Consider the following 24,379-nt stretch of genomic DNA (forward strand, 5'->3'; position numbering starts at 1 on the left):
CATAAGCACATCTTCCACCAGATACACTTTGCACTGAGAACAAAAAGCATGATCAGTAGTTCTGGGCAGCACAATCAACATATGCCAACAGAGGCAGGAGATACCTAATTTAGGACACCAACAGAGGATTTAGGCTGGAACTGAAAGCTTTAGATTTGCTGTGAGCTGGTGGACAAGAAATAACAGTGGAGACTACCATAGGCTCTTACTGGTGCAGGCTATGAAAACAAGACTAGCAATGACTGCCCATCATGAACAACTGGAGCCCATTCCAGGAGTGCCTGAAAGCATTACAATTTCTAAGTAGAACAAAAAAGAACTGGACCACCACTCTACATGAAACCAAGCCCATGAAAAATCCAACTGCAGGATGTGGAACAGTGAAAGTCTCCATAGGAAGGGGTCTTGCCATCAGTTACATGCCAAAATCTCATCATTGTTGGCACCACTGAGCAATTCAGTTAAGCACTAGAGAAGTTCATCCCCTGATGAACATGAAGTCTTTTCACTCACCTTGTAAACACCACTGCATCAACCCTGTTTCATGATAGGCTATTCCACAGGAGTGACCAGTCAAGGACTACTTAAGACATAAGGACAGCTTGCAATTGTCTAGACCAGGGGTACTCAAACTCCAGCCTGTAGGCCAAACATGGCATGAAGAGCCATTGCATCTGGCCCATGGGGCTGCCCATGGGTTGGGAAATTTGGCAGCAGGGAAGCAGTGGCCACCCTCCCCTGCTACCTAATTCCCTACATCACTTCTACTGGCACAGCCAGTTCTGCACCAAGCCATATCCCCCTCTCTCCACACTGTCAATTTGGGGCCAGGCCATGCTCTGTTCCCCTTTCCCTGCTCAACTGGGGCCAGATCGCACCTCCTACTCCCCATAGGGCTGAATCGGGGCCAGACCACAACCTCTCCCCCCAGAGGGTTGAATCAGGTCTAGGCTGCTCCCTGGACACCTCTACACAGCTGGATGGGGCCCCGCCACACCCACCCTAGGGGTCAGACCAGACCACCAAACACACCCGGCCCATGAACAGACAGGGCACTGCCCATCTGGCTTGCTAAGGAAAAATGTTGAGCACCACTGGCCTAGACAAATAACTCCAAGCTAGTGAATTTATCAGTGTCAAGACATATCACTTCTCCCAGCTGGGTTACAGGAGAGTGCAGTAGATTTCAGTTCTACCTCTAAGAGCAGCTAAAATGGATGCATATGCCAAAATGGCCACACACAACTCACCATGAGAGGGGCAAAGTGGTTAAAGATGTGTGCAAGGGCAATCAGCACTGTGGGCTCTCCCTGCAGCTGCCATGTCGAAATATCTTTCTCCACCAGCTTCCCCTCCTGCAACAAAACCAGGGAGATATAAAGCAGTGAACTAACCCCAACCCACCCACAACTCCTTTACCATGTACACCCAAAGGAAAAAACAGCTCTTTGCTCAGCATGTCTCTTAGGAAAATATCCCACTTTGCAGAGAGGATATTAGCACTGGAAAGAAGCTGCAAGGTGTAAGAGAAGTCTGTTGAGTACATGTATATATTACCCTGCCCCCACCAGGAGCTTTTCAAAACAAAATATTCCCATCTCTGACTCAGGAACACTTCGCCAGCAATCAAACTATACCCATTTCCACTGTGAGGTCACATTTCTCAAACAGCCAGGCCAATCCCACTTTTCCAAGTTAGCCCTGAGTCCATGGTTAATAGCTTAGCCGTACATGCTTAGGTTAGCTCTAACTCTTCCAATACAGGAGTCAAATTCACTTCTCAAACACAAATCACTCAAACCCCTACCCCAAAACGGCCACACTAAGCGCATCCCCACGAGTGCACACATGCCGTTTGTGATGCCACAAAGCAGTTTGAAGCGTCACAAACTGCACACAGCACACATGCACCTGTTCACTGCACTGCAAATTAGCAGCAGCAAAAAACAGAGGCACACATTTGTGCTGATGCCATTTTTGCCGCAGCAACCACACATACCTGCATGTGGGGATGTGCCCACTGTCTCCATTTAGAACTAGATACACCTGTTAACTCAGTGGTATATTTAACAAATTTCCTCCAAATACCTTTACCAAGGGATTTTTCACTTATGCTGTAGGAGGATTGCTTAGGTCCTGATGCCAGATTAACAGCACTGGATGAAATTTCCCAGGACAGAGATGCTGCAGGGATCACTAAAGCAACTCTACCCAGCAACATGATACCATCCAGAGATGCTACTTTTCATAGCTGGGTAGAAGGCCCATTGTTGGTGCATCCTCTACTTCACTCAACGTTACGTATCTCTGGAAAAGGTAGGGGGTGGGGAATAAACACAGGAACAATGGACAATAAAAGGGTTTCTTGGGCCCAAGGGTCCACTCTCGATTATTCTCAAGTACTCCTTAACCAAAGGAATCCCTCAAATCATCACAAGAAACATATCCAGAACACCCTATAAAAGTGCCATAGACAAAATCAAGGGCAACAAGGCCAATGCTAATCTAGCAAATAGCAGACAACAGTGGTTTCGGATATACACAGGTTCCATGGGTGCTTAGGAGAACTGGACAAATGTGAATAAACTATTATGACTGAAATATTCGAAAGAAAATCTAAACACAATGCGTGTGTTTAATTTTACACACACACACACACACACACACAGTTTCAGCTTTTTAAAATCTTTTTCTATTAAAAGTTTCAGTTTAGGTTTAATAAAATGTTATAGAAAAATGTTATAGAAAATAAAGGGTTCTTTTCTGTTTTTTACCAAGAAAATAATTTCTATTTTGGGTAACCCCCCACCCAAGATTTTTATTGTTTAAGCAACAAACCAGAGTTCATCCTATACTTGCACTAGACAAAAACCTGGGGGAAGGACTGTGAGCAACATGGCAGCAGTTCCACTTTCTCCCCTCCTCCTCCCCCAAGAGGGTGTTGGTAAAAGATGGATGACAAACTGATAAAGGCAGCCTGAAGCCCTGTGTCTCAGTCTGTGTTGTTAGGTATGATACAGTAGCTAGGGAGCTTGTGCTTCATCTCAATGACAATTCCTCTAGCAATCAGCCATATAACCATGATCCTTCCTACCAAAGCCCTATTAAGGCCTGAGATGTGCTGGTGCTACAGCTCTATTGGCATTCCTCAGCAAAGGCTCAAGAAAAGAGGCCAGTGTGTCCACTCTGAACATGGAGTCACTGGATAACTGCTACTGGTAGACTTGGCCTCCCTATTAGATGTCAGATCATCTTTTCTGGCCCATGCACCCAAGAGTTTTTCTAGATGGTTCTGGCAGCAGAGATGGGTACAAATTTCACCTCATATTTTACATGGGTGCTGAAATTCAGATGGCCCATTTTGTTTTGTATGGTCTCTTAATAAACTACCCATCTTTCTAGAGGCTATTCCATCAAGCCTGTCCCAGCAGACTGCTAAAGTTGCCACACTCTAGGACTGCCCTGCAACAAGTAAGGAAAGTATCAACAACTACCATGAATAAGGGTTCTGGCATTCTCCCTTCTCACACTGGCTTGCTGATGGAATTCAGCAGGCAATAGAGAAAAAGCCTTCCCTTTTAATGGAGACAAGCCTGCCTGTGGGGCAACCACAGACAAAAGTTAAGCTTTTAAGATTGCATTTATGCAATGTGATGGAGGGCATGTGCAAGTATTCGTTCATTTGTTTTCAGTCCTCTTCTAAAAGTTCATTCGGGACTGGCCAGCCCCACTTGTCTACAACCTGGAAGAGCCAGCAGCTGCTCCTAGAGGACCTAGACATTTACAGGATTGTAATTCATTCACGTTTTGTACACCAGTGTAAATTACACCAGGATTCAAAAAAAAACAGACAAGCAACTCTCCTAGGGTAGCTATATACTGTAGATCAGAGGCAGGCAATTATTTTGGGTAGAGGGCGACTTACTGAGTTTTGGCAAGCCATCGAGGGCCACATGACAGGCAGCCAGGGCCAGATAAATATTAATTTTCTAAATTTTTAGGGGCCCCGAGGACCAAATAGAATGGCCTGGCCAGCCGCATCTGGCCCGCAGGCTGCATTTTGCCCACCCCTGCTGTAGATGCTACAGAGCTATACCACTAGAAGGTTGGGAACAGGTAGTTGCCTGTTTGCATTGAGTAAATAGCTACCAATATAGGTGTCATCTGCATGCAGTTTATCTCATGGTAGCTTACACTTGTGAAGCTTACCCTGTGTTTCTTCCAGGGGTAATTATGTACTTGACTGAGCAAACTAATCCCAGATCAGCCAAGACAGCATGCAAGTGGTATTAGCTACATCACTGCAAATTGGGGTAAACTGGAACTTTTAATAAGGTTGGAAAGTTGTAGACACAATGGTCCAGGAAATGTATGAGGCAAGGATTTTTTGTGATACATTTTATTGGACCAACTGTATAGTTGGGAGGACAGCTAGACAAGCTTTCAGACATCAAGTGCACTCTCTCAGGCGACACCTCAGATGACACCCACTACATATGTCCTCTTCTGGCATCTGCTGTTCTCCATTCCTCCAAGTCACTGCTGATGTTCATCGCAAATCTCCAGAGCATCTCTGCAGCTAGATAAAGCTATACCCAGAAGTTATAGTATTTCAAACATAAAGGACAGCACTCTCTCAGACAGAAATTCTGAGGTATGTGATCTGAGGAAGGGCACTTGATGCCTGGAAGCTTGTCCAACAGCTCTCCCAACTATACAGTTGGTCCAATAACAGATGTCATAGAAATCTTTGCCTCTGGAACTTCTGTAAACTAGCACAATGGTACTCAATCTTTTGGCCCAGCAGGCCAGGTGGGCAGTGCCGAATCCGTCCACGGGATGGATCTAGGGTGGGTGCAGTGGACCCCATCCAGCCCCACAGAGGGAGGCAGGGGTAACTCAGCCCCAACATAGCCCCACAGGTGGTGGGGGGAAAGGGGTGGGGGCATGGTATAGCTCTGATCCAGCTCCTTTGGTGGGGAGGAAGGGGAGGTGCACAGCCCTGATCCACTTGTGAGGGAGGGGGTGCAGCCCCAATCCAGTTACTGGGGGAGGGGGCAGGGAGCCTCCACCCCTGCAGCTGGAGTCATGCCCATGGGGAGCCCTGTGGGTCAGATGTGATGGCTGCGCAGGCTGCATTTGGCTGATGGGCCAGAGGCTGAGAAGCCCTGAACTAGCATATGATCTGGTTAAAATGCACATTTAACAGAACAGTTTAAGAAAACTAGAGCTTTTTTCTGGCTCTGCATATGCAAAATAAACTGCTTTAAAGTTCTGCAAAACCCAGTCACTAAAGGAAACAATCAGTTTTGAAAAGGGGGAAGAGAGCTGTCCATACTGTTAGGATTCTAAATGAATGTTTCTGAAAAAGATTAGATCAAATGAAGAAGATTGTACTGGATCTAGCCTTAGCCACTGACTGGACTGGATACAACATCACCCTCTATGTAGAACCTAGGGAGGTCAAACTCGCTTACAGTGGATAAACTTGGCATCCAAGATAAATCCAGGCTGTTGCCTTGATAAATCTAAGTCAGTCCCAGAACAGTCCCTGCTCAGAGCAATCTCTAGGGACTGCACCGGAGGATTCGCAGGCCACCCTCCCCAGCACAAGTTCTAGAACAGTGGCTGTTTTCTGCTTCCTCTCCTGGCTGATCATGGAGAATACAGGTTCTTTTCACAATTTGTCCAGTGTGGGCAAACTAATGCCAAGATGGGTACGTCAGAAACTGGCCTAGTGGAGCTGGATTAAGGGACTGAGTGAAAAGCTGAAGATACAAAAAGTGCTCATCTTGTAGCTGCAAATATAACTTGTATGGTTTTAGCCATATGAGAACAATAAGCTCCAGTCCTGTTGGTGGATAACATGGATGATACTTTCCAGTTTAGAAAAAAAAGTATAAAGCTAACAATTTCTCATAACCCGAGATAGAATAATTAGAAGTTCCTCACTCCACCTTAGGAAGTTAATCCTCCCCCGAGTTTAAGAGCTTTAAAATTGGCAGACTCACAGAAGACAGAAAATGTGTCCGGAGCTCTTAAAATTACTGTCGGCCTATATTTCCCAGCATCATTGCCTCACGATCCCATCCAGTGACACCAGCTTACCGCCACATCTATCCCAAAGTGAATAACATTCTTCAGGTAGCCCAACAGCTTGTGTGCCTTCACCAGGTCTGCGTAGGGCGGGTCCTGTAGGGGGCGATAACTCTCCACTGGATAAGTGCTAGAGCATTAAGGAAAGTCCACCTGCCAGAATGCAACTTGTTCCTTAGAAAAACCACTTCAGGAGCTCTGCCCCATCTGCTATGCAGGACTGTCATGTAAGCACTGCTTTACATATTCCACGTGCTCTCTAGTCATGTCTTAGACAGCACCTTTCCCGCAAGTACATTCTAAGCGGAGAATAGACATGCCAAGAGACTCCTAAGAAAGAACAAACTGCAAGCCCTCAGCTGCCATTCATAACCCTTCTGCAAGGGCGCAGACAGCAACACTCCTGCTATGTCCACAGGATGCATTAAAGCATTCACAGCCTGGACTGAAGGACTATGATCTTGGCTGATGTGCAGTTCTAAACTTTGATACAGAACACACTGGAGGGATTCAGGCAACCCAGAATAGCCAGCTGCAGAACTAGCTACCAGCAGGCTCTGCACATTTAAGCAGAATACAATCCATAATGGATAGTCTTTACCAGGAAGAGCTAGTTTGGCATGCATGCCTTTTGTATTGCCACTCCCCCTCAACTTCCAGCCAAAGGGATGATTAACAGCACCTTATTCCCTTCCTGCCCAATTTCATACCAAGTGGAATGAACAAAGGCAGGTCTCATCAACTGTATATTTGGGCCTGCACATGCAGCACCACTCATCCAGAGCTGTGCAGGTGCTGGCTCTTCTTCTTGGGACCCCCAGCTCACTTCCAAAGGATATCGGAGTGGACGGCTGCCAAAGTTAAAAGCAACAGATTCCTTGAATGAGAGGCTGATTGCAGGGAAGTAAGCCATACCAGCTCCTCTGGTGATGTTATCAAAAGCTGTCCCCAGAGATGCACCATTCCTGAAAGAAGAGGAAACAGTCCCTGAGGTTCAGCAAGCATGAAGGAGGTTTTGGTATTCAGCAGAACAAGCCATCCACCTCACAGAGAATGTAACTGGAGGAGACAATAGACCAGAGGTTTTTCTTCTCAGACAATGAGATGGAAATGTACAATAGCAGATTCTGAAATAATGAAATACAAATCAGAAGCCAAGTACTGCATCTTCATGGAATTAATTCCCAGTCGCAGATTTGCATTCCAGAATCTTATTTAAGCCACCAGCCCTTTAGCACCAAGTTAACCTTGAAAATAATAAGTGAGGCTGAAGTAATAATGGTATTTTTCCACATCTGCCTATCCCAAAACAGGCACCCAGAGCTATGAAGTACCCCATTCATCTCAATCACGCCCCATGGGCTCAGATTCCTCCCCAAGGGCTCAGATTCCTAGAAGTCAAAACTTTGCCTTTTCACACACTTGACTGTGCTGGAGTTTATGCAGATCAATACTGGGATGGCACAAAAATCCATTCACCATCAAGGGAAACCTATAGCCTTGAGAATTTAACAAATTCCCTGTTAGGGGAAAGCTTCAAAGGCAGATGTCCTCTCGTGACTCTATAAACTGAACCCCAGAGCTGTGTTAAACTATCTTCAGTTTAGAGTTAACTTCAGATTCCAAGATGACAAATTTTCCTCCCATCAAGTTGGAACTGAGCATGAGACAGTGGTGAGGGGTGTGGCAGGCACCTATGGCAGCTCCATCCTCCCACCACCACCTTGGGTCCATCCTCCTGCTGCCTCTCCCTCTCACTACTCTGCCTCTCCTCCCCAACCCTGCATCTCCTCGGGACCCAGCCCTCCTGCTGCCTCAGGCCAAGCTGAGTCCAGGTTCTGGGTGTTGTGCCAAGGGCCAGAGCAGAGACAGAACCTGCTGGCACCAGAGCAAGGATAAGTGGCAGGAAGGGGCACTGGTGGGGAGAGAGGATGAAGGAGCATAGTTGGGGGGAGCCTGAGAGTGCAGGGGGCCAGTACAAGGAAGCAGGCAAGGAGGACACAAGTGGCAGGCACAAGCTGCTTGCCTCTCCCCTCCACTGCTCTCCCCACTGCCTGCCTAATTCTAACCCCTCTCCCTGTTTGCCACTTCAGTGGAAAAAGCAGTGGCAGGGGAAGGGAATGAATTTAAGATAATCCTCCAATAATTAAATTCTATACATGGAAATAATAACAAGTTTATACATTTTCCAAGTATAGAATCTAATTATTGGGGGTTGCCTTAAATTCAGGGTTGTTTGATTCGTTTAAATATGGTGAGATTTGGTGGTACTTTCAACCTAGGTTAACTGACTGTCAGTGCTGCTTTCACCCAGACTGACAACCTACTCACTCAATAGTGAGGACGTGGTTGGAGGACCAGCAACATTAATGGCTTCCAACAATTCTCTGTCTGGAGAGGCTGTGCTCACTCCAAAGTTAAGAACAATAGTATTTCAAACACCCAAATACCCTTAAGTAGCTCAAACATGTCTTTATGGTGGGGCTGCTAATCCACAGGCTAGGCTTATCTGGGCATTAATTACTCAAAGCTGACTCTTCAGAAGACAAACCATCTCGGCTCCAGAACTCTACTGGGAACCTGAAGGAAAGGATAAGCATCATACCAATCTGGCTGCTTGGCAAAAGGTTCAAAAGATTTCTAACAGTTGGCAGGAGCAGCTCAGGTCAAGTCTTAACAGTATCTGTTGAGCAGAGCAAAAACATTTATGTATCATATTACACAGAATTGGTCAATGCAGCAGAAAACACGTAAAGATGCTTACAGGCAGAAAGCAATGGTCCCCTCATCCAGGTTAATCAAACAGGTGACAATGTCCCCTGCTGCCCAGGACTGCAGAAAGAGAAGGAGAATTGGTTAGAGAGGCTTCTCCACAAGCTCAGACATCTTCCTATGGGATACCCTCAAACCAAAGGAAAGCCCTACTTCCCAGTTTCACTTTGTCATCCCCTGCAAGGGCAGGGGAAGACCTCCTTGTACCAGCTCATACAGCTATGTAATACATTTCTAGGCTGTTACATGCTCACTACTGGCCAGGCTCTCTTTCCTCCATTACTAAGAGAAGACCTCTCACCATGGCTGCAGTTAGCCCATGAACCACTCAGAATTAGGCATAAAGTGAGTAACACTCTTCAGAAAAGAAGAAAAAAAAATAGCCCTCCAACAACAGACACATTAGGCTGGGAATTCTTACATCAGGGCTACTCAATAGCAGCTGAGTGAGCTGTACTCATAGCCCTGCCCAAGCACTGAAGTGACCCAACAGGGGCAATGCTCTCCCCAAGAGCTCAAGTCAGTGCCAAAATCATGCTTCCCCAAAATCACATCTGGGGTTATTGAACTGCAATGCCAGGAAAAGATTTTGCAAGACCCACACAAGAACACAGAAAAATGTGGGGAACCATCTGCTTTGAAACATAAAAGGCTTTCAAAGCCATCCTCTTACTCTACCCTTCCCCCAACAGAAACAGAAATGGGAAAAGTATCTTTTTGTCCAGTTGAAGTCCCAAAGGAGAAGGTGCATGTGTAGTTTGAGAGCAATATCCCTCTTGCATCTCTAGAGCACCAGTGGCCTTCTCTCTGACTTCTTCTCTGAATACTCTGTTAGCTGCTGCATATGTCCTATTCTGGAATCTTTTACTCTCAATATTTCCACATCACTGTTGATGTCCAGAGCATAAGCGCTGCTGGATAAAGCTCGATTCCAAATTCATAGTGACTCCAGAGTAAAGGTTTGCATATTCTCAGAACCAGAAATGACTCAGGGGAGGCACTTACTTTGCCATAGTTGGTGGTGGTTACATTCCATTTGCGTACTCTGTTTCCATCATATGCATATGAGTCTGGAGTGTCTCCAACCCCCTCCTGTTGGAAAGAGAAGAGCCCAAGATAAGATTCATAATGAACTATGAACATGAAGCAGAGAGAGCACCTCACACCCAGCAACAGCAGCCCCAAGGGAGAGTAGATACAGGACAGAGAGAACACACACAAGCACTCAGCAGCATACACTGGAGGAAGAAGAGTCCTTAACCAAAATTTTAAGAGTTCACCTAAGTTCCCCATATTTCTGATTTAACAGGTCTCACCAATCATTCCCTGGGAGGGAAGAAAAGAAAAAAGGGCGCACTTTTTTGCACCTAAGCAGTATCTGCAAAGATCTTCTCTCAGTGGTATTTACATTCCTACATACCAAATATTCTCCTTTAAAAACACATTCCATCCTAGTGACCCTTAACTCAAAACAAGAACACTAATAAATACATACTCAGCACTCTATCAGCATACCATGTTATGCTGCTCTACATCTTCCCCCATATACACCTCTTCTCAAGAACCATGCATCAAGAAGTAAATACTGAAAACCTGCAGGTCAGCCCATCAACTGATAAACAGCTGCAGCAACTTTAAAGAAGGCAAGCCCGGACAAAAAGGACAGACCCTCCAGCAAGGGCCTACTTCTACCAGGCCTTGTAGCACCCACTGGAAAGAGCCATACATATTACAGATGCCAGTAATGTTTCCATAGGACCTGTAGATTTTGCTAGCGAGATGCCAAAGGAGGGAACAGCAGAAAACTCCTATGTACATGGAAATACAATATTTGATGTACTCATGACTATCAAGCAAAAGCCTAGCATACACCTGATGGCTTTACAAGGCTCTGTCACTGCACCAGAATTCAGCAATGCACAACAGAAACAGATTTTTAGATCTCTTCTTTTATACTAGGTATGGCATCTCCAGCAAATAGTCTGCTGGGAACAGTCTCTATGGAGGTGATCTAGAGCTCACTTGCATCCATCCTTGCTTGCATGGTAAGGTGGAGAATAAGCTGTGGGCACTCCTGCCTTATGCTGAGCAATTATCATACCTCCTGATTAAACCTGCAGTTGAGAGTGCACCAGCCGATCTGCATGAGGCCTTGGGAGGAAATGAGCACCTCGTAGATCCATTTCCCTAAAAGAAGTAGCACAGAGGGACAAGGGCAAGTTTATACTAGCTCAAAGCACATCTCTACAAAAATGAGATGGTTACACTACCAATGCAGCAGGGAAAGGGGTGGGTCTTGGAGAGTTAAGACCAGATCAAACCCAATCCCTCCAAAATCAACTTTCTGTTCCTCAAGAAACAGCTGGAGGAATTTGAGCATTTACAGTCTGAAGCTGCAGTATATCCCCAACTCCTTGACCTCTCAAGTTGTCTAACCTACTATAGCTTCCGCAGGTTTCTGCTCCTTCTACATCATTCTCTCCATGCCCCACTTTTCCACACCCCATTTCTTACCTTTAAACACACAGGTTGTGGCCCTGATGGAGCCAAAGTTACTGTGGCCAATCACCTGAACCAAGGAACAAAAAAAACAGAAAATTTTTTTTTACAGCTAAACAAAACCACCGGCTCCTTTGGCCTAGCCCTCCATCTCCCATGGACTGTCCCAGTGAATGCAGCCAATTCAAATGGGAGACAGTTGCTAGAAAAGGCAGTGTCTAAGCTCTCAGGATCCCAGAAACAGACTTAGAGCCATTAGCAGCAGCTAGTTCAAAGCCATCTAGATCGGGGGTTGTCAACTAAGGGTACTTGAGAAGGCCCTAGGGTGTACGCATGGGCAGGCGGGGATGGAGCACCGCCATGCACCATCCCATGCAGGCACTGTCCACCCAATTGGACGCAGGGGGTGAAGAAAGCTTGCGTGTGGCAGCTGCTGCTGCTCCATGTTTGGCCACATGCCACTCCCCCTACTCACCCCCCACCCTGCCCCTCATCTGGCCGCTGGGAGTACACTGCTCCACGTCCAGCCACCAGGGGTACACTGATCCAAAAAGGTTGAAAACCCCTGATCTAGATGATCTAGGATTATGTACAGTCCATAGTGCATGCTATAGTCAAATGAATGCAGAGCTCAGCTGGTAGGACAAGGGCCCGGGGGGAAAGTTGGCTCCTAATAAATGAGAACATACAGATGCAGCTCCTGCAAGGAAAAAGGGGAAGCACTGCTGAGTATAAGAGGGACAGATACCTAAATGTTAGATAGGCTACAGGCTCAATACAGCTGGCCAGAGATTCCATCCCATTTACTGTATTGCCCTCTGCAAATTCTCCTGACGCTAAAAGAATGTCACCAGAGCAGACAAGGAAAAAAGTTTAAAGAAGGGGAAATTACTTACGTTAATTTGGTTTGATTTGAGAATTAGCTGTAAATACAGGGGAAGACAGGGAATGAGATGGTGAACAGAGAGGCAAGAACGGCTGAGTGAAGACCAGGGCATGTTCTCTTGTGAGAGCAAGGAACAGCAAAGCCCTGAGAAGGAGCAAGGGAGCCTGTAAGCACAGGAGCTCATACCCTAGAAGAGACCAGGGTAGGAGGAGGCAAAGTTGGAGAAAGAGGGCTCCTATACACCATTCAGGAAGGCTGCTCTGATGGGCTGTATTTAGTGTATCAGAGCAGATTCAATTCATCAAGTCTGCTGGAGCATGGTAACTGCCATGCTCCAGCACACTCTAGTGTCATGTGTATTAGCGTCCCTGCACTGAAAAATGGTGGTGGGGCTCTTTAAACTAAATTTTGTTTAATGAGCTTTAGTTCAAAGCGCCCCAATGCCATTTTTCAGCATGGGGATGCTCATACAGATGATGTTACAGGTGCTTTTAATTAGTGCGACTCTTGGAGCTGCACTAATCAAAGGGCCCCTCCCCTTGCCACCTCCTGGAGCACATCTATAAATGCCCAGAGGAGCTAACTACCACTAGGTTGTGTCAATCTATTCTTTGAAAGAGTCTGAGGGACACAAAGGCTACAGTAATTGGAAGTCAAATGGGGGCAGCAGGGACATCTGGCCAAAGAGATAGTGGAAATGGAAGAACAAGTAAATGCACTGGTGTAGCTTCTCCCTGATCAATCACAGGAGCAAGGGCAAAGGAATTGTCCTAGGAGCCCAAGGGGAAGAAGAATACTGATCAGAGGGAGAAAGGAACATGCTGCCCTGGCCCTGCTGACATTAGACCTTTACATATCCAGCAGTCCTGTTTATTGTCTTTGATTTCTTTACACATCCAGCAACTTACCCAGCAGTATCAAGGTAATGCAGCATACAGGCAAAAATGCAATGAAATCTTGAGGTAACTTTGAAATAACTTAGAACAACTTCAGAGTCTCAAAACTCTAAAAAAAAAAAATACAGTGAAGTAATATGAAAGCAGAAGCAGTTCACCAAGGAGTGCAGCTTTAAGACACTGCTAGAACTTTTTCTCCAGGAGAGCCTGTTTCACTCAAGAATGCTAGAGACTCCCCCTTGAGTAAAAAAAATAAAAATAAAAATAAAAAAAATAAAATAAAAATAAAAGCATCATTGCTACACACCAAAAGGATGGCAACAGGGATCTGCAGTGAGGAAATTCCTGTAAGAGGCCTAAAGACAGCACACTTTAAGCCACAAAGATCCATTCTACAAAGTGCCCCTTGTCACACTCACCCCAAGAAGATCATCATCAACCAGCAGGAGCCCTTCAAAACCACTTGTGTGGTCCAACACCACAGTAGGAGGCCCAAGGCGCCCATCTACTATCTGATCTGAAATGAGAGTTGCACAAAAACCCATCAGAGAATGCTGTGTGCACTTAGAATACAATAACTGAATGGATATTATTGGCTAGAGCTGAATTCTGACATTGAGTAGGAACAGTAAAGTCATGTCACTAGTATTATCAGAATTTCTGGAAGGGAGATCAGGACAAGATTTTAAAAGTTTTCATGTAAGTATATAAGGTTTAGCCAAGAAGCAGCCAGCTCACAAGCCAATTTTTTACACAATACCTGAAACATTTGCCCTTACAGTCTCAGGGGCAATAAGTGGTTTCAAACTGTTTAGAGATGAAGTTAGCCCCCCCACAACAAAGTCAAATCAACAGGCACAGGTCAGATCAAACTGCCCAAGGAGCAAAACGTTCCCTTCTTTACAGGCATTGTCTGGGTATGCTCTAGCACAGTGGTTCTCAACCTTTTTCACAATGGGACCCATTAGCATAACTATCAGCTTGCCCTGACCCATACCTTCCCAGTCTGGCCCCAGTGTGTGCCAGTGTGCGTCTCTCTCTCCTTCCTTTCCCTCCAGCTGTTGCATCTGGCCCCCTCCCTACCTCTCCCACTGCTTTATGCTGCCCTGCTGTATGCTCACTACCCCACACCCCACTCCATCCATGCAGCCTTGCAGCATTTCCCTCAGACTTTACTACCACCCTTTAAAATCTTCTTGTAACTCGCAGGTTGAGAAATGTTGCTCTGGCAAATACTTGCCCAACTCAAAGAAACAAGTTCCTAAGAGAATGGATAAAAACCAGCAGGTAGTAGGTCAGGGCTCAGAGGGAATGCAATGAGAATGGTGAAAATGAGTCATTCTCTAGATTCTTCTTCTATCAACATAGCATGGTATTCCACAATTAGAATGGAACACGCCATTTCTCCTGGCAAGACTTGCTATGTCATTGTAATAAGTCTCCGATCTCTACCCAAACCAGATCTCAATAAACAAGAAGTCCACTGCTTTGCAACTGCCTCCCCATAAGGAACTATGGCTATTACAGTTATAAACTGACCTGCCATACGGTTAGCCCACAAGTGTTTAGCACACAGGATCTCACAAGACGATAGATCAGAAGCAAAGAAAGCAAGTAAGGAACGAATCTCATTTAAGAAACTCTCCCATGAGATACCTTCTTCCCCCAATACAGCAGTACACAAGGAATCTTTAACAGGACTAGACATCCAGCATATCCTACCTCCACTGTCATCAGAACCACTGTCCTCTGCTAGCAAACGATCAAGGTGCTCCTGCAGGTTCTGGAACGTCAGGGGCTTTCTGAGAAGGAAAGAGAGCCCTTCAGAGAACTCACCAATTCCCCACATTTTAAAGAGTTCAAGCCTTATGGGCCTTGCAAAGTCAGAGCTTCCCCAGTGTTCTCACATTGCCTTTCACTGCTACTTGTAAGTTACATTTACTTGTGTTACGTTATGTAGCTTAAGCCAAGGAACCTGCTGCCCAAGGTGAGGCAGGGTCAGATGTTGAGGCATATAAGAATAGTATCTGCACAGAAACTAGCTGACATACAGAAGACTCAGATCTTTTTGTTGATTGCCAACTGGGCTCAGGAGAAACCCATATAAGGAGTAATGTAAAATTGGTCATCTGGATTATTAACATTTATTTTTGCATTAGTATAGTGCCCCTGGCACAGATGAGGACCCCACAGACTAAGCACTCACTGTATACACTAGAGATTCTCACTCAGGGCACAGAAGTATCCTGGGGTGTCTTGAGATCCTTTCCAGGGTACTATGGGAAGCCACACAATGTTAGGGCTGTTAGGTATGCATACGTAAGCCACAAGATAAACCCAGAGATTTCAAATAAGAAACCATAATGTTAAAACATTCTGGCCTCCTGTGGTCTTTGAGTTCTTTGCAACAGAAGAATTGCTTTCTTGTTATTATTTTGTAGTTAAGAGAAGAATGAAAACTAAGGCTGACATTTTCTGAGGGGTGAGTTGAGAACCACTGGTATACACAAAGAATTAAGGAATAGATTCCTGCCCAAGAAACTTACAATATGAATATATAAGGAGAGACATTAGAGGTATGCAGATAGAGAGACAGACAGATGAGAGAGAACAAGTAAACAATAAGATAATGCTGGTTGACACAAGAGACCACTGATGTGCTGACTGCTACTTAAGAATGATCAAGATTTTGCAGATATAATCACAAAAAAGAGTTTAAGAAAAGGTCTGGAGGAGAGTAAGGAGGTAGCCTCATGGATGTTCATAGGGAGCTTCTTCCATACATAGTTTAAGCCAGTGCCCATGTAGCCAGTAGCATAACTATGGCAAGGCAAGCTGGGCACCAACCCCAGGCACCAACTTACAGGGGATGCCACTATGGTCCCGTCCTCCCAGAATTCTTTGCCACAGCAAGAACAACCCAGCAGCTGCAGCCCTATGCCCAGCAGTGTATTTGGGGGAGGCGGGGAATGACATCATCCCCCCTGGAAGGTTTTGCCCTGCGAAGCACAGCCCTGCTTCCATGGGTGGGAGGGCAAACAACACCAAAAGCAACCCCCCAGGGAGCCTGTACCACTGCCTGTCCCTCAGCAGTAGTCTGAGCCCATGCGGCTACAGTAGCAGCAGTAGCAGCTACCACTCAAGTGAGGAAAGCTCTGGTAGGTAAGATTCTGCCTCTTCTTCCTCTCCCTCATCACTTTCTAGTGATCAGCACAATCTCCCCCCTCAACTCCTCCCCAGCTGTTCCCAGCACTGAAAGTGCTTGCCACACTGGGTCTGGGCAGAGGGAACTTTGCCCAAACTGCAATCAGGTGACAGGAAAATGCAATAGTGGCAGCAGCTGCCAGGTCCTTGAACCAGCCCACCTTGGACATGAACTGGATCATTTCTGTCTACTGCTTGAAAACACTTAATAAGCACTAGTTTAGACCACTGCTAGAAGAAGGACAGCAAACTATGTAAGCTCTTCCAGCATGGCAACTTGCATTAGCTGAAATATGAGAGTGTTAACACCTGGGTTCAGGTAACAGGCTTACGCACCTCAACTCAAATGCAGAACGGGGCTAGCCAAACAGAAGCCATTTTTGGGTCACACCTTCTTTCCCTGCCTGTCCGTCCCTATGTTCTTAAGGCTCAAATCATCAGACAAAAGAACCCATAGTTCTGAAAATGGAACACACATGCAAATGCAACATTCCAGTGCACACTGGCTGGACAGCTAGTGGCAAAGTAACATGACACATCTTCCCCTATAATGTCTGCCTGCCAAAGCAAATGGGTCAAGAGCAATTTTTAGCAGCACTAAAGCTCAGCTATGAGCTCAGAATCCAAGTACAGAATGTGGAATGTGAACCCAGCAGTTCTTTAAACACAAACAGCCAGCAAGAGGAATTCTTCAAACAGCTGCCCACTGACCACCAATCTCACCACCTTTGAAGTGACATGATCTGCAATTGCAAGACTGAATGCAAGGGATTCTTACACACAAACATAAAACAGACTTGAAAACATAACAGGGAGAGAAAAATCAACACTGTAATTTGGGGTCTAGCTTTACTTTTGTTCTTTACAGTTTTCTTCAGATGATATCTAGTAACAAAAAGGCCAATATACCACATTTTTATTGCTGAGGTGGCAGAAGAAAGATTATTGCTATAGAAAGCGTCACAGCATTTAAGTATAACAATATACCATCATATCTAACTAAAAGGTACTGAAGGCCTAGCTTTCATGATTCCTGCACTTTGTATTTTAAATTACTGCCACTGCATAAACAAATTAGGAAAACTTGCATATAAATGATCAAATAAATGCCCAGCCGGCCATTTATATATGCAATCACCAAATTTACAGTATGCCTGTAAGTAAGTTGTGGCCACAAATATACATGCACAATTCTGAAAACCAAGCCCTTTAAGCCAAGCTGTCTGAGAAGCCATTAAATATGAAACAAAGAAATCACTTCTGCAATACAATGCTGTTTTCTGATCTGGTTGTCTCGGTGCCAGCATCACCGTGGCCCTGTCACACAGTGACTCTGGAAAGAGCCTATCAGTTAAATATGCCATTATATGTTAGGATCACAGGCACAGCTTCACTTGCTATTAAATGAATCAGGAGTCCAGTACCTGTAAGCCGCTGCTGGCAGGCTCCCATCAGCACTGGGAAAGACACGATGCAGATAGGCATTCAGCAGTTTGCTATTCACTATTCCTACAGTGAACAGAAAAAACAAAATGAACGATGGTAAGTCAGAAGTAAAGATGATCTGAGGTGACCTCCTTCAGGGATGGGTAAGAGGTCTCCAACTATTTCATAATTCATTCTTGGTGTCATTTAAAGCTTTTGCAGATATTTGTGAACTGCTCTAAGAAGCTGTTGGAATGTGGGATACTGTCAACCACTACCCCTCTAGTCTGTCCAAAAGCCCTCCCCAGAACACCAAATTTCACAAGGTGTCCTCACATCTACAGTTTCTTTCAGAGTCTTCCTGGAGGCACAGGAGCAGGCAGATCGAAAGCCAAGCCCAACTTATTACTAGAGAAACTAGAGTCTGTGGCTTTAGATAAGCCAAATTACAGTCCTTAGGACAAGTTCCTTCTAGACACAGAACACCAATAAAATGAGTCAAATACATTCTATGGTCCTTCCTGGCTCAAATGGAGGGAGAAGACCCTTAAGTGTCTTAAAAGTTGTTGTCTATACAGGGAATTTGCACAATTCCAGTCTGTAATTGTTGCACTAAGGCAACAACTAGCTCAGGCACTTGAATACTTGGCACCACTGTAGTTCACCTCTGCTTTTAAATAGAGTAAACTTCCCCATGGAAAGTTGGGGCTATCACTAGGATTTGACATCAACAGATGAGTAAGCGGAATTAAGGAAGAAGATGCCCAGTGTGGAACAGGAACACTTAACGACTCCTGTCCACAGGTCATTCTAGGAACAGTTTGGCATTCTTCCCAAACAGCATCTACACATGCGACTCATACCTGTAACCTTAGGCTTTTCCAACTCAGTACTCAGCCTGTAGTTCTTCCGGACAAAGGCTGTCCCAGCACCTCTTGACGTCATTCTTCACAGCCGTGAGAATAGCCACTACACTCAACGCTGAAACCAAATGCAGAATGTTCTGTTACTGGAAAATTAACTGAGTAGAAAGTTAAACCTGACCTTAATCTCACCTGAGGGTCAGGAAAGAGGGAGACAGTTTTGTCACAACACATTGTAATTCAATATTTCCCAGCATCTATCCCAGGCCATTGAATCAATCCATAAGAGTACCAGCCATTGTTCTCCAACCCATTCTATCACACATGTTCCAGGCTGCCCCAACACAATCTCCCAGGCAAGCTTCATTCTGAGTTACAGCTGGAGCTAATGCAGGGGTGGGCAAAATGCGGCCCGTGGGCCAGATGTGGCCCACCAGGCCAGTCTATCCAGCCCGTGGGGCTTCTAAAAAAAGTTAGAAAATTAATATTTATCAGCCCCTGGCTGCCTGTCATGCAGCCCTCGATGGCTTGCCAAAATTCACTAAGTGGCCCTTTGCCCAAAATAACTGCCCTCCCCTGACCTAATGAGTGGGGGTAGAGCTATTGTAATACATCAAAGCCCCCCACGGAAGTCCCTCTTTGAAGAAGGTAGGCAGAACAGCCTTATAATGAAGTACTAAAATAAAATAATCCCACGCTTGACATGTATCAAAGAGCATGTAGAGAGCATTGCCAAATATATTGATACCCAACAGCTTTTCTATCTGCTAACTTTTCAAGCAGGAGCTGGCTTAGGCAGCAAGATGGGGGAGGACACAAAGGAGCCTGAACATGACTAGAGCAGAATGTCCATGGTTGCAAAGCAGAGGGGAGGGCTGAGGTCACTCGGAGGCTTTGTGAGACAATTTCATTTAGCTGCAAAAAAAATAGATGCGACATGTTTATAAAGTTAAAACCTAGCACTAGTCTGAAGATTTGAGCCTTCCCAAGATCACTAGAACCCAGAGGCGATACACCTTAAGCAATACCCCCTATATTTGAGTGCATCACCCACGCAATCAGGGACTAAAACAGTCCTCTACCCTTCACCCCAGGTATTTAAGAGGCAGGTGTCAAAAAACACAGATGTGCGAGCTGGCTGTACTCTAGACATCAATTATAAGCCATCCCCTATGTATAAGCAAGCAGTACACTGGGGGAAAAAAATCATTCGAATCTTCCCTTGAGGGCAAATACTTGATAAACATCACTGTTTTTTGTTCTAAAGAAATGGAGCAGAGGTATAGGTAGCATGAAGCAAGTATATGCTTCATTGTTGTAGATAGTGCCATATCAGGTGCAGAAGGTAGCTGAAAGGAAAACTGGAGAACTGCCTACCCACTCCACTGGAGTATTATCTAAAAACCACATTACAAATAATTCAAAGTTAGGCTGTACTAAAACCACAAAGTGGCTTTTATCTGAGATTCTGGTAGGAACTGAAGAACAAAACTACTGCAGTACAAACAGTGCATACCTTTCAAGCTCTACACATGGTAGCCTGTACTATGCAAGCTTTCTAAACAAGCAAGGCACTGTTAAACTTGCTTCTGCTAATGCTGAAACAGCTCAAAGAATTCTAAACAGGGAATCCAATTCACCTTTTCCAGAGCTGTACTGGCTTATTCTAATCCATCAGAATGCTTTGAAACAGTGAAGAAAACTGAAGAGAAACCACCAACATTGTAGAGTATTTTAGATTTTCTAAGGACAAGTATTCTCCTTGCTCCCCTCACAGAAGATCATTAAGGAAATGTGATAGGAACACCATAAAAAGGTGAGGTGCTGCTACAGTGGCCAAGCACTTGTTAAGTCTACAAGAAGCAAACAGCCAATTCTCAGCCTGAAAACATTAAAAGCCAGTGTCTGTAGATTACTGCCAGAGGCATGATTATCAACAGGTCTGATAACTTCCTGAAAGACAGAACGGAAAAAGATGGCATGGCAAAAAACTACCATCAACAAAGGATGTTGTTTAGCTGCTCAGTTTTTCCAAAGGCCTGACAGATCAACAGGCAGTACAAATACAGATCTAGTTGAACACTAAAAAGAAAAACAGCATGCATGTGGGACATGCACTGCTATTCATCCGCTGCATTCCCTTTTGGTGTTCCTTACCTAATGCAAACAGTTTTCCTAACTAGATCAGTGCAGGTGGCTCTGCGATATGCCCTCTACAAGGTTGCCACTGCCAAAACTTTATCTAAAAAGGACTGAAACCAGATAAGCATAATATACATCTTTGATGCAGTATCAGAAAACTAACTGACACAGCTCTTAACTAGAATCTACTGCCTACTTCCAGAAATAGACTCTTTATTTCCTGGAGGCAAAAGGAAGTTCAGAGTGGCAATATGATTCTTCCCAGTATCAGTGGAACACAGACTAGGACAGTGATGCTCAAACTAGGTGCCATGGCACCTTGGAGTGTTTTGAGATCCTTTCATGGGTACCAGGAAGCCATGCAGTCTTAACACTGTTGGGTGCGCAAATGAGATTCACAACATAAGCCTAGAAGTTTCATATAGGAATCCATAGTGTTAAAATAAGTCTGACCTGTTGTGGTTGTTCTGAATTTTTTGCTAAAGGAGAATTACTCTATTTTTCTGTGGTCAAAAAAAACACTGTCCTTTTACAAGGGATACCTTGAGTCTAACAAGGGGTGTCTTAAGTCTACAATGGCTGAAAACAGCTTAACAAGGATCACAAACACTACATGCGCTGCACTTTTGTTTCCCTCATGATATATAGCAGCGACTTGCTGGAGGACAGTCAGTGGCCTTAGTCCTTTTGGAAACCATAAAAATGGTATCTTTATTAGGGGCCTCCCCACATTATTGTGATTGTAAGCATGTTTACTGGTAGCACAAATAGCTTTACTTCCATCAAAACAGCTGGCATTTCAGATAACTGAAAAAAATGGGTCAGTTGGGAGAAACTACTTAACTTCACTTACTTATACAACTTGATTTTTCTATGTACCTTTGATAAATGTTGATGAGTCTCAGTTATACAAAAAGCCTCCTGTTTGCTAGCTAAAGGGACATGGAAAACATACCAGACACTGAAGAAATCTCTTAAAGGCATCATTTTAACCACAGTAAACACATTTGATTCAAAAAAAAAAATTCATTGTTACCTAAAACCTATGTAGTGTCCATTTGGGGAAGAAACAATCTTTCTTCCATGCAGAAAAATGCATGAATCACTGAATAAAAAGCTGAATCTGGTCTTAATTAGAGAGAAGCTAATACCATTATATAAATGACTCCATCTCTGCCTAGGCTTGCAGTTCAGGAACTCCAACTCCAAAGGATGCTGCTTTCAGGGTCAGAAGCAGAGGTTTGTGCTCTGGCCACAGTGCAGCCAGCCAAGTACCCCATACCAATTATTTACATTATATACATGTTATTTTATACTGCTACAAAGTGCGTAGATCTACAAAAAAATCATTACCGGGTATGCACATGTGAACAGTCCCTGGCAGGAGCACAATGAAGTCACCACAAAGGTACTTTCCCCAAGCAGGGAGTGATAAGGAGCTGCTCCTCAGCATCCCCTGCCCGCAGGGGAGTCAGTCAGTAAGGGGGACAGGCCCAATCAGCTGTTACCACAGTGGGAACAGCTAAGAGGACTGCCCACAAGTCACCTACAGCAGCAAGGGCTAACTGGGCAGCCTCTACCACCCAATCAGCCCTAGCTGTCACTGCAGCCCCATCACCCTTTCAGCTGGGCAGCAAGTGATGGGGCTGCTGGAAAACCACCTGTGGCTGTAAGATCTGGAGCAGTTCACAGACATCTCCAATATCTACCCCTTTTGCAAGCAGAGGGAGACCCTGGCACACACTTACCTGGAGTGTCAGGCTGCAGCCCTTGCAACACCTCTGGAACCTCCTGCTGAGGTTCTGGCTGCACCACTCCCCTCAACTTGTTATTTACATGCTCCCCGCCTGTAGCCCCACCAAGGCCCAGGACCTTTTGGTCAACCTCCTCCTGGCCCTGGGCAGGAAGGAGGACAGGGGGGCTGCTTTCCTCATCCTACTTTGTTCCCATCACTGAGCAGAGTATCACTGGGCAGTGTCCACTGGTTCCTTGGATTCATTTGAGGGACAGTGGGCACTGTCTGGTGTGCTGTGCTCAGTGTTTCCCCCCACCCCCTTGGCATTCTTGTTTTGAACCTTTGACCTCCACTCCTATCCCTGTTTTTTCATTATTTGTCCCCAGTAATTAATTGCAATCTTTTTCTGTAACCTCCCTATCTGAGGGAGGCTAAAAGATTAAGTGGTGGGCCCATACCCCTGACAGATGACAAACAGGCCTGTGGGGCTGTACGGGCTGACAGGGCAGGTCTTTACCACCCAATCAGACTGTGCTCCTGTAGCAGCCCTATTATCCTTGCCACCTGGCGGCAGGGGAAACAGGACAGTCTGCAAACTACACGATGACATGGACTTATTATAGGGGTTGGCAAAATGTGGCCCGCAGCCCAGATCCAACCCGCAAAGAGACTTTGTCCAGTCCACAGTGTGTCCCACAGTCCCGCTTGGTCCAGGTGCCCTTCAGCCCATGCCGTATCCTACCTACCCTTGGGCGCACAGTGGGGCTGGGGCGGCTCTGCAGCTGGCCTGCCTTTCTAGGCAGCCCAGGCAGTGGCAGCTCCTTCCAGCTGCTGCTGGTCCCAGCCCAGTGGGACCAGCACACGCAGTTCCACCCCGGCCTGCCCCACACCTGCTCCGGACTCGGCCCAAATGTGCAGACCAGCTCCTGACTAGCCAGAACCCATGAGCACAATCCTGACCCAGGCCTGCCTAGTGCCTGCCCAGACTCTCCCACCCATGCTGAGCAGCGGCCAGGCAGAAGCTGTTGCTTGGCGTGGGGAAAAGCAACCCCTCCCCTTTGCTACTACCAGGCCCTTATTGCTGCCTAGAGCCCACACCTGGGCTGGCCTGCAGCTCCTCTGCACTGCCACTACTGCCCTGCCAGCCAGCCTGGAGGCAGTGCCAATGGCAGCAGAGAGGAGCTGCAAGGCAGCCCAAGGAATGGGCTCTGGGAGGCTGCAGCAAGAAGGGCCAGGCAGTGGTGAGGGGGAGGGGCCGCTTTTCTCCCAGACAAGCAGCAGCTTCTGCCTGGCCACTGCCACTGCTCTGGGTGGGCGGGCAGTTGGGAACAGGCACAGGGCAGGCTGGGTTGGGGGCTGCCTGTGCGAGCTCTGGCTGGTCTGTTCCAGTCCAGAGTGGGTGCAGGGTGGGCAGGGGCCGGGGCTGGGGCTAGTGGTGGCAGCTGGGAGGAGCTGTGGGACATGCAGGCTCCAGACTGTTGGGGAGGGCGTGCTGACCGGCCTGCAGTAACTACCCAGAACTACTTATGTGGCCTGCGGGCCCACATAACTGCCTGCCCCTGACTTGGTAGGTGAGAGGGACTGCCCCTGCTGTGGCTCTGTCACCTTTGTCACCTGGTAGGAACAGCAACAGCTGGCCCTTGCAGAGATCCCTGACAGGTCACGGCTGGGAAGGCTTTCAGGAGGCCAACTACTCTCCCTCCCTTCCCTTGGAGCACCGGGGAGGGAAGGAAGGGTCAAGCACCGTCTGTCATGTTGAAGCAGAGATTAGGCAACACGACAAACATCCTGAGCACACACGACCGCGTTGTGTGGCGCTAAAGCAGCCTGTATCGTGCCACAAGTGTCGCGCCTGTCAGCC

The 24,379-nt window shown here is 46.1% G+C and overlaps 1 protein-coding gene across 1 annotated transcript in view; it reads right to left on the minus strand.

Annotated features, from left to right (window-relative positions):
- Positions 1-18,779, minus strand: part of RNF123 (ring finger protein 123) — a 131,000-nt gene extending 112,221 nt beyond the window's left edge. Inside the window, 12 exon segments of the mRNA XM_014520555.2 lie at positions 2-33; positions 1,251-1,355; positions 6,109-6,223; positions 6,936-7,061; positions 8,861-8,928; positions 9,874-9,960; positions 10,970-11,055; positions 11,383-11,437; positions 13,569-13,666; positions 14,872-14,951; positions 17,778-17,862; positions 18,642-18,779. Of these exon segments, the coding sequence (XP_014376041.1) occupies positions 2-33; positions 1,251-1,355; positions 6,109-6,223; positions 6,936-7,061; positions 8,861-8,928; positions 9,874-9,960; positions 10,970-11,055; positions 11,383-11,437; positions 13,569-13,666; positions 14,872-14,951; positions 17,778-17,862; positions 18,642-18,723 (1,019 nt within the window). The 5' untranslated portion in view covers positions 18,724-18,779.
- Positions 18,780-24,379: the final 5,600 nt, after the last annotated feature.

The sequence above is a fragment of the Alligator sinensis genome, unplaced genomic scaffold, assembly GCF_000455745.1.
Source record: "Alligator sinensis unplaced genomic scaffold, ASM45574v1 scaffold467_2, whole genome shotgun sequence".
Classification (NCBI taxonomy): Eukaryota; Metazoa; Chordata; order Crocodylia; family Alligatoridae; genus Alligator; species Alligator sinensis.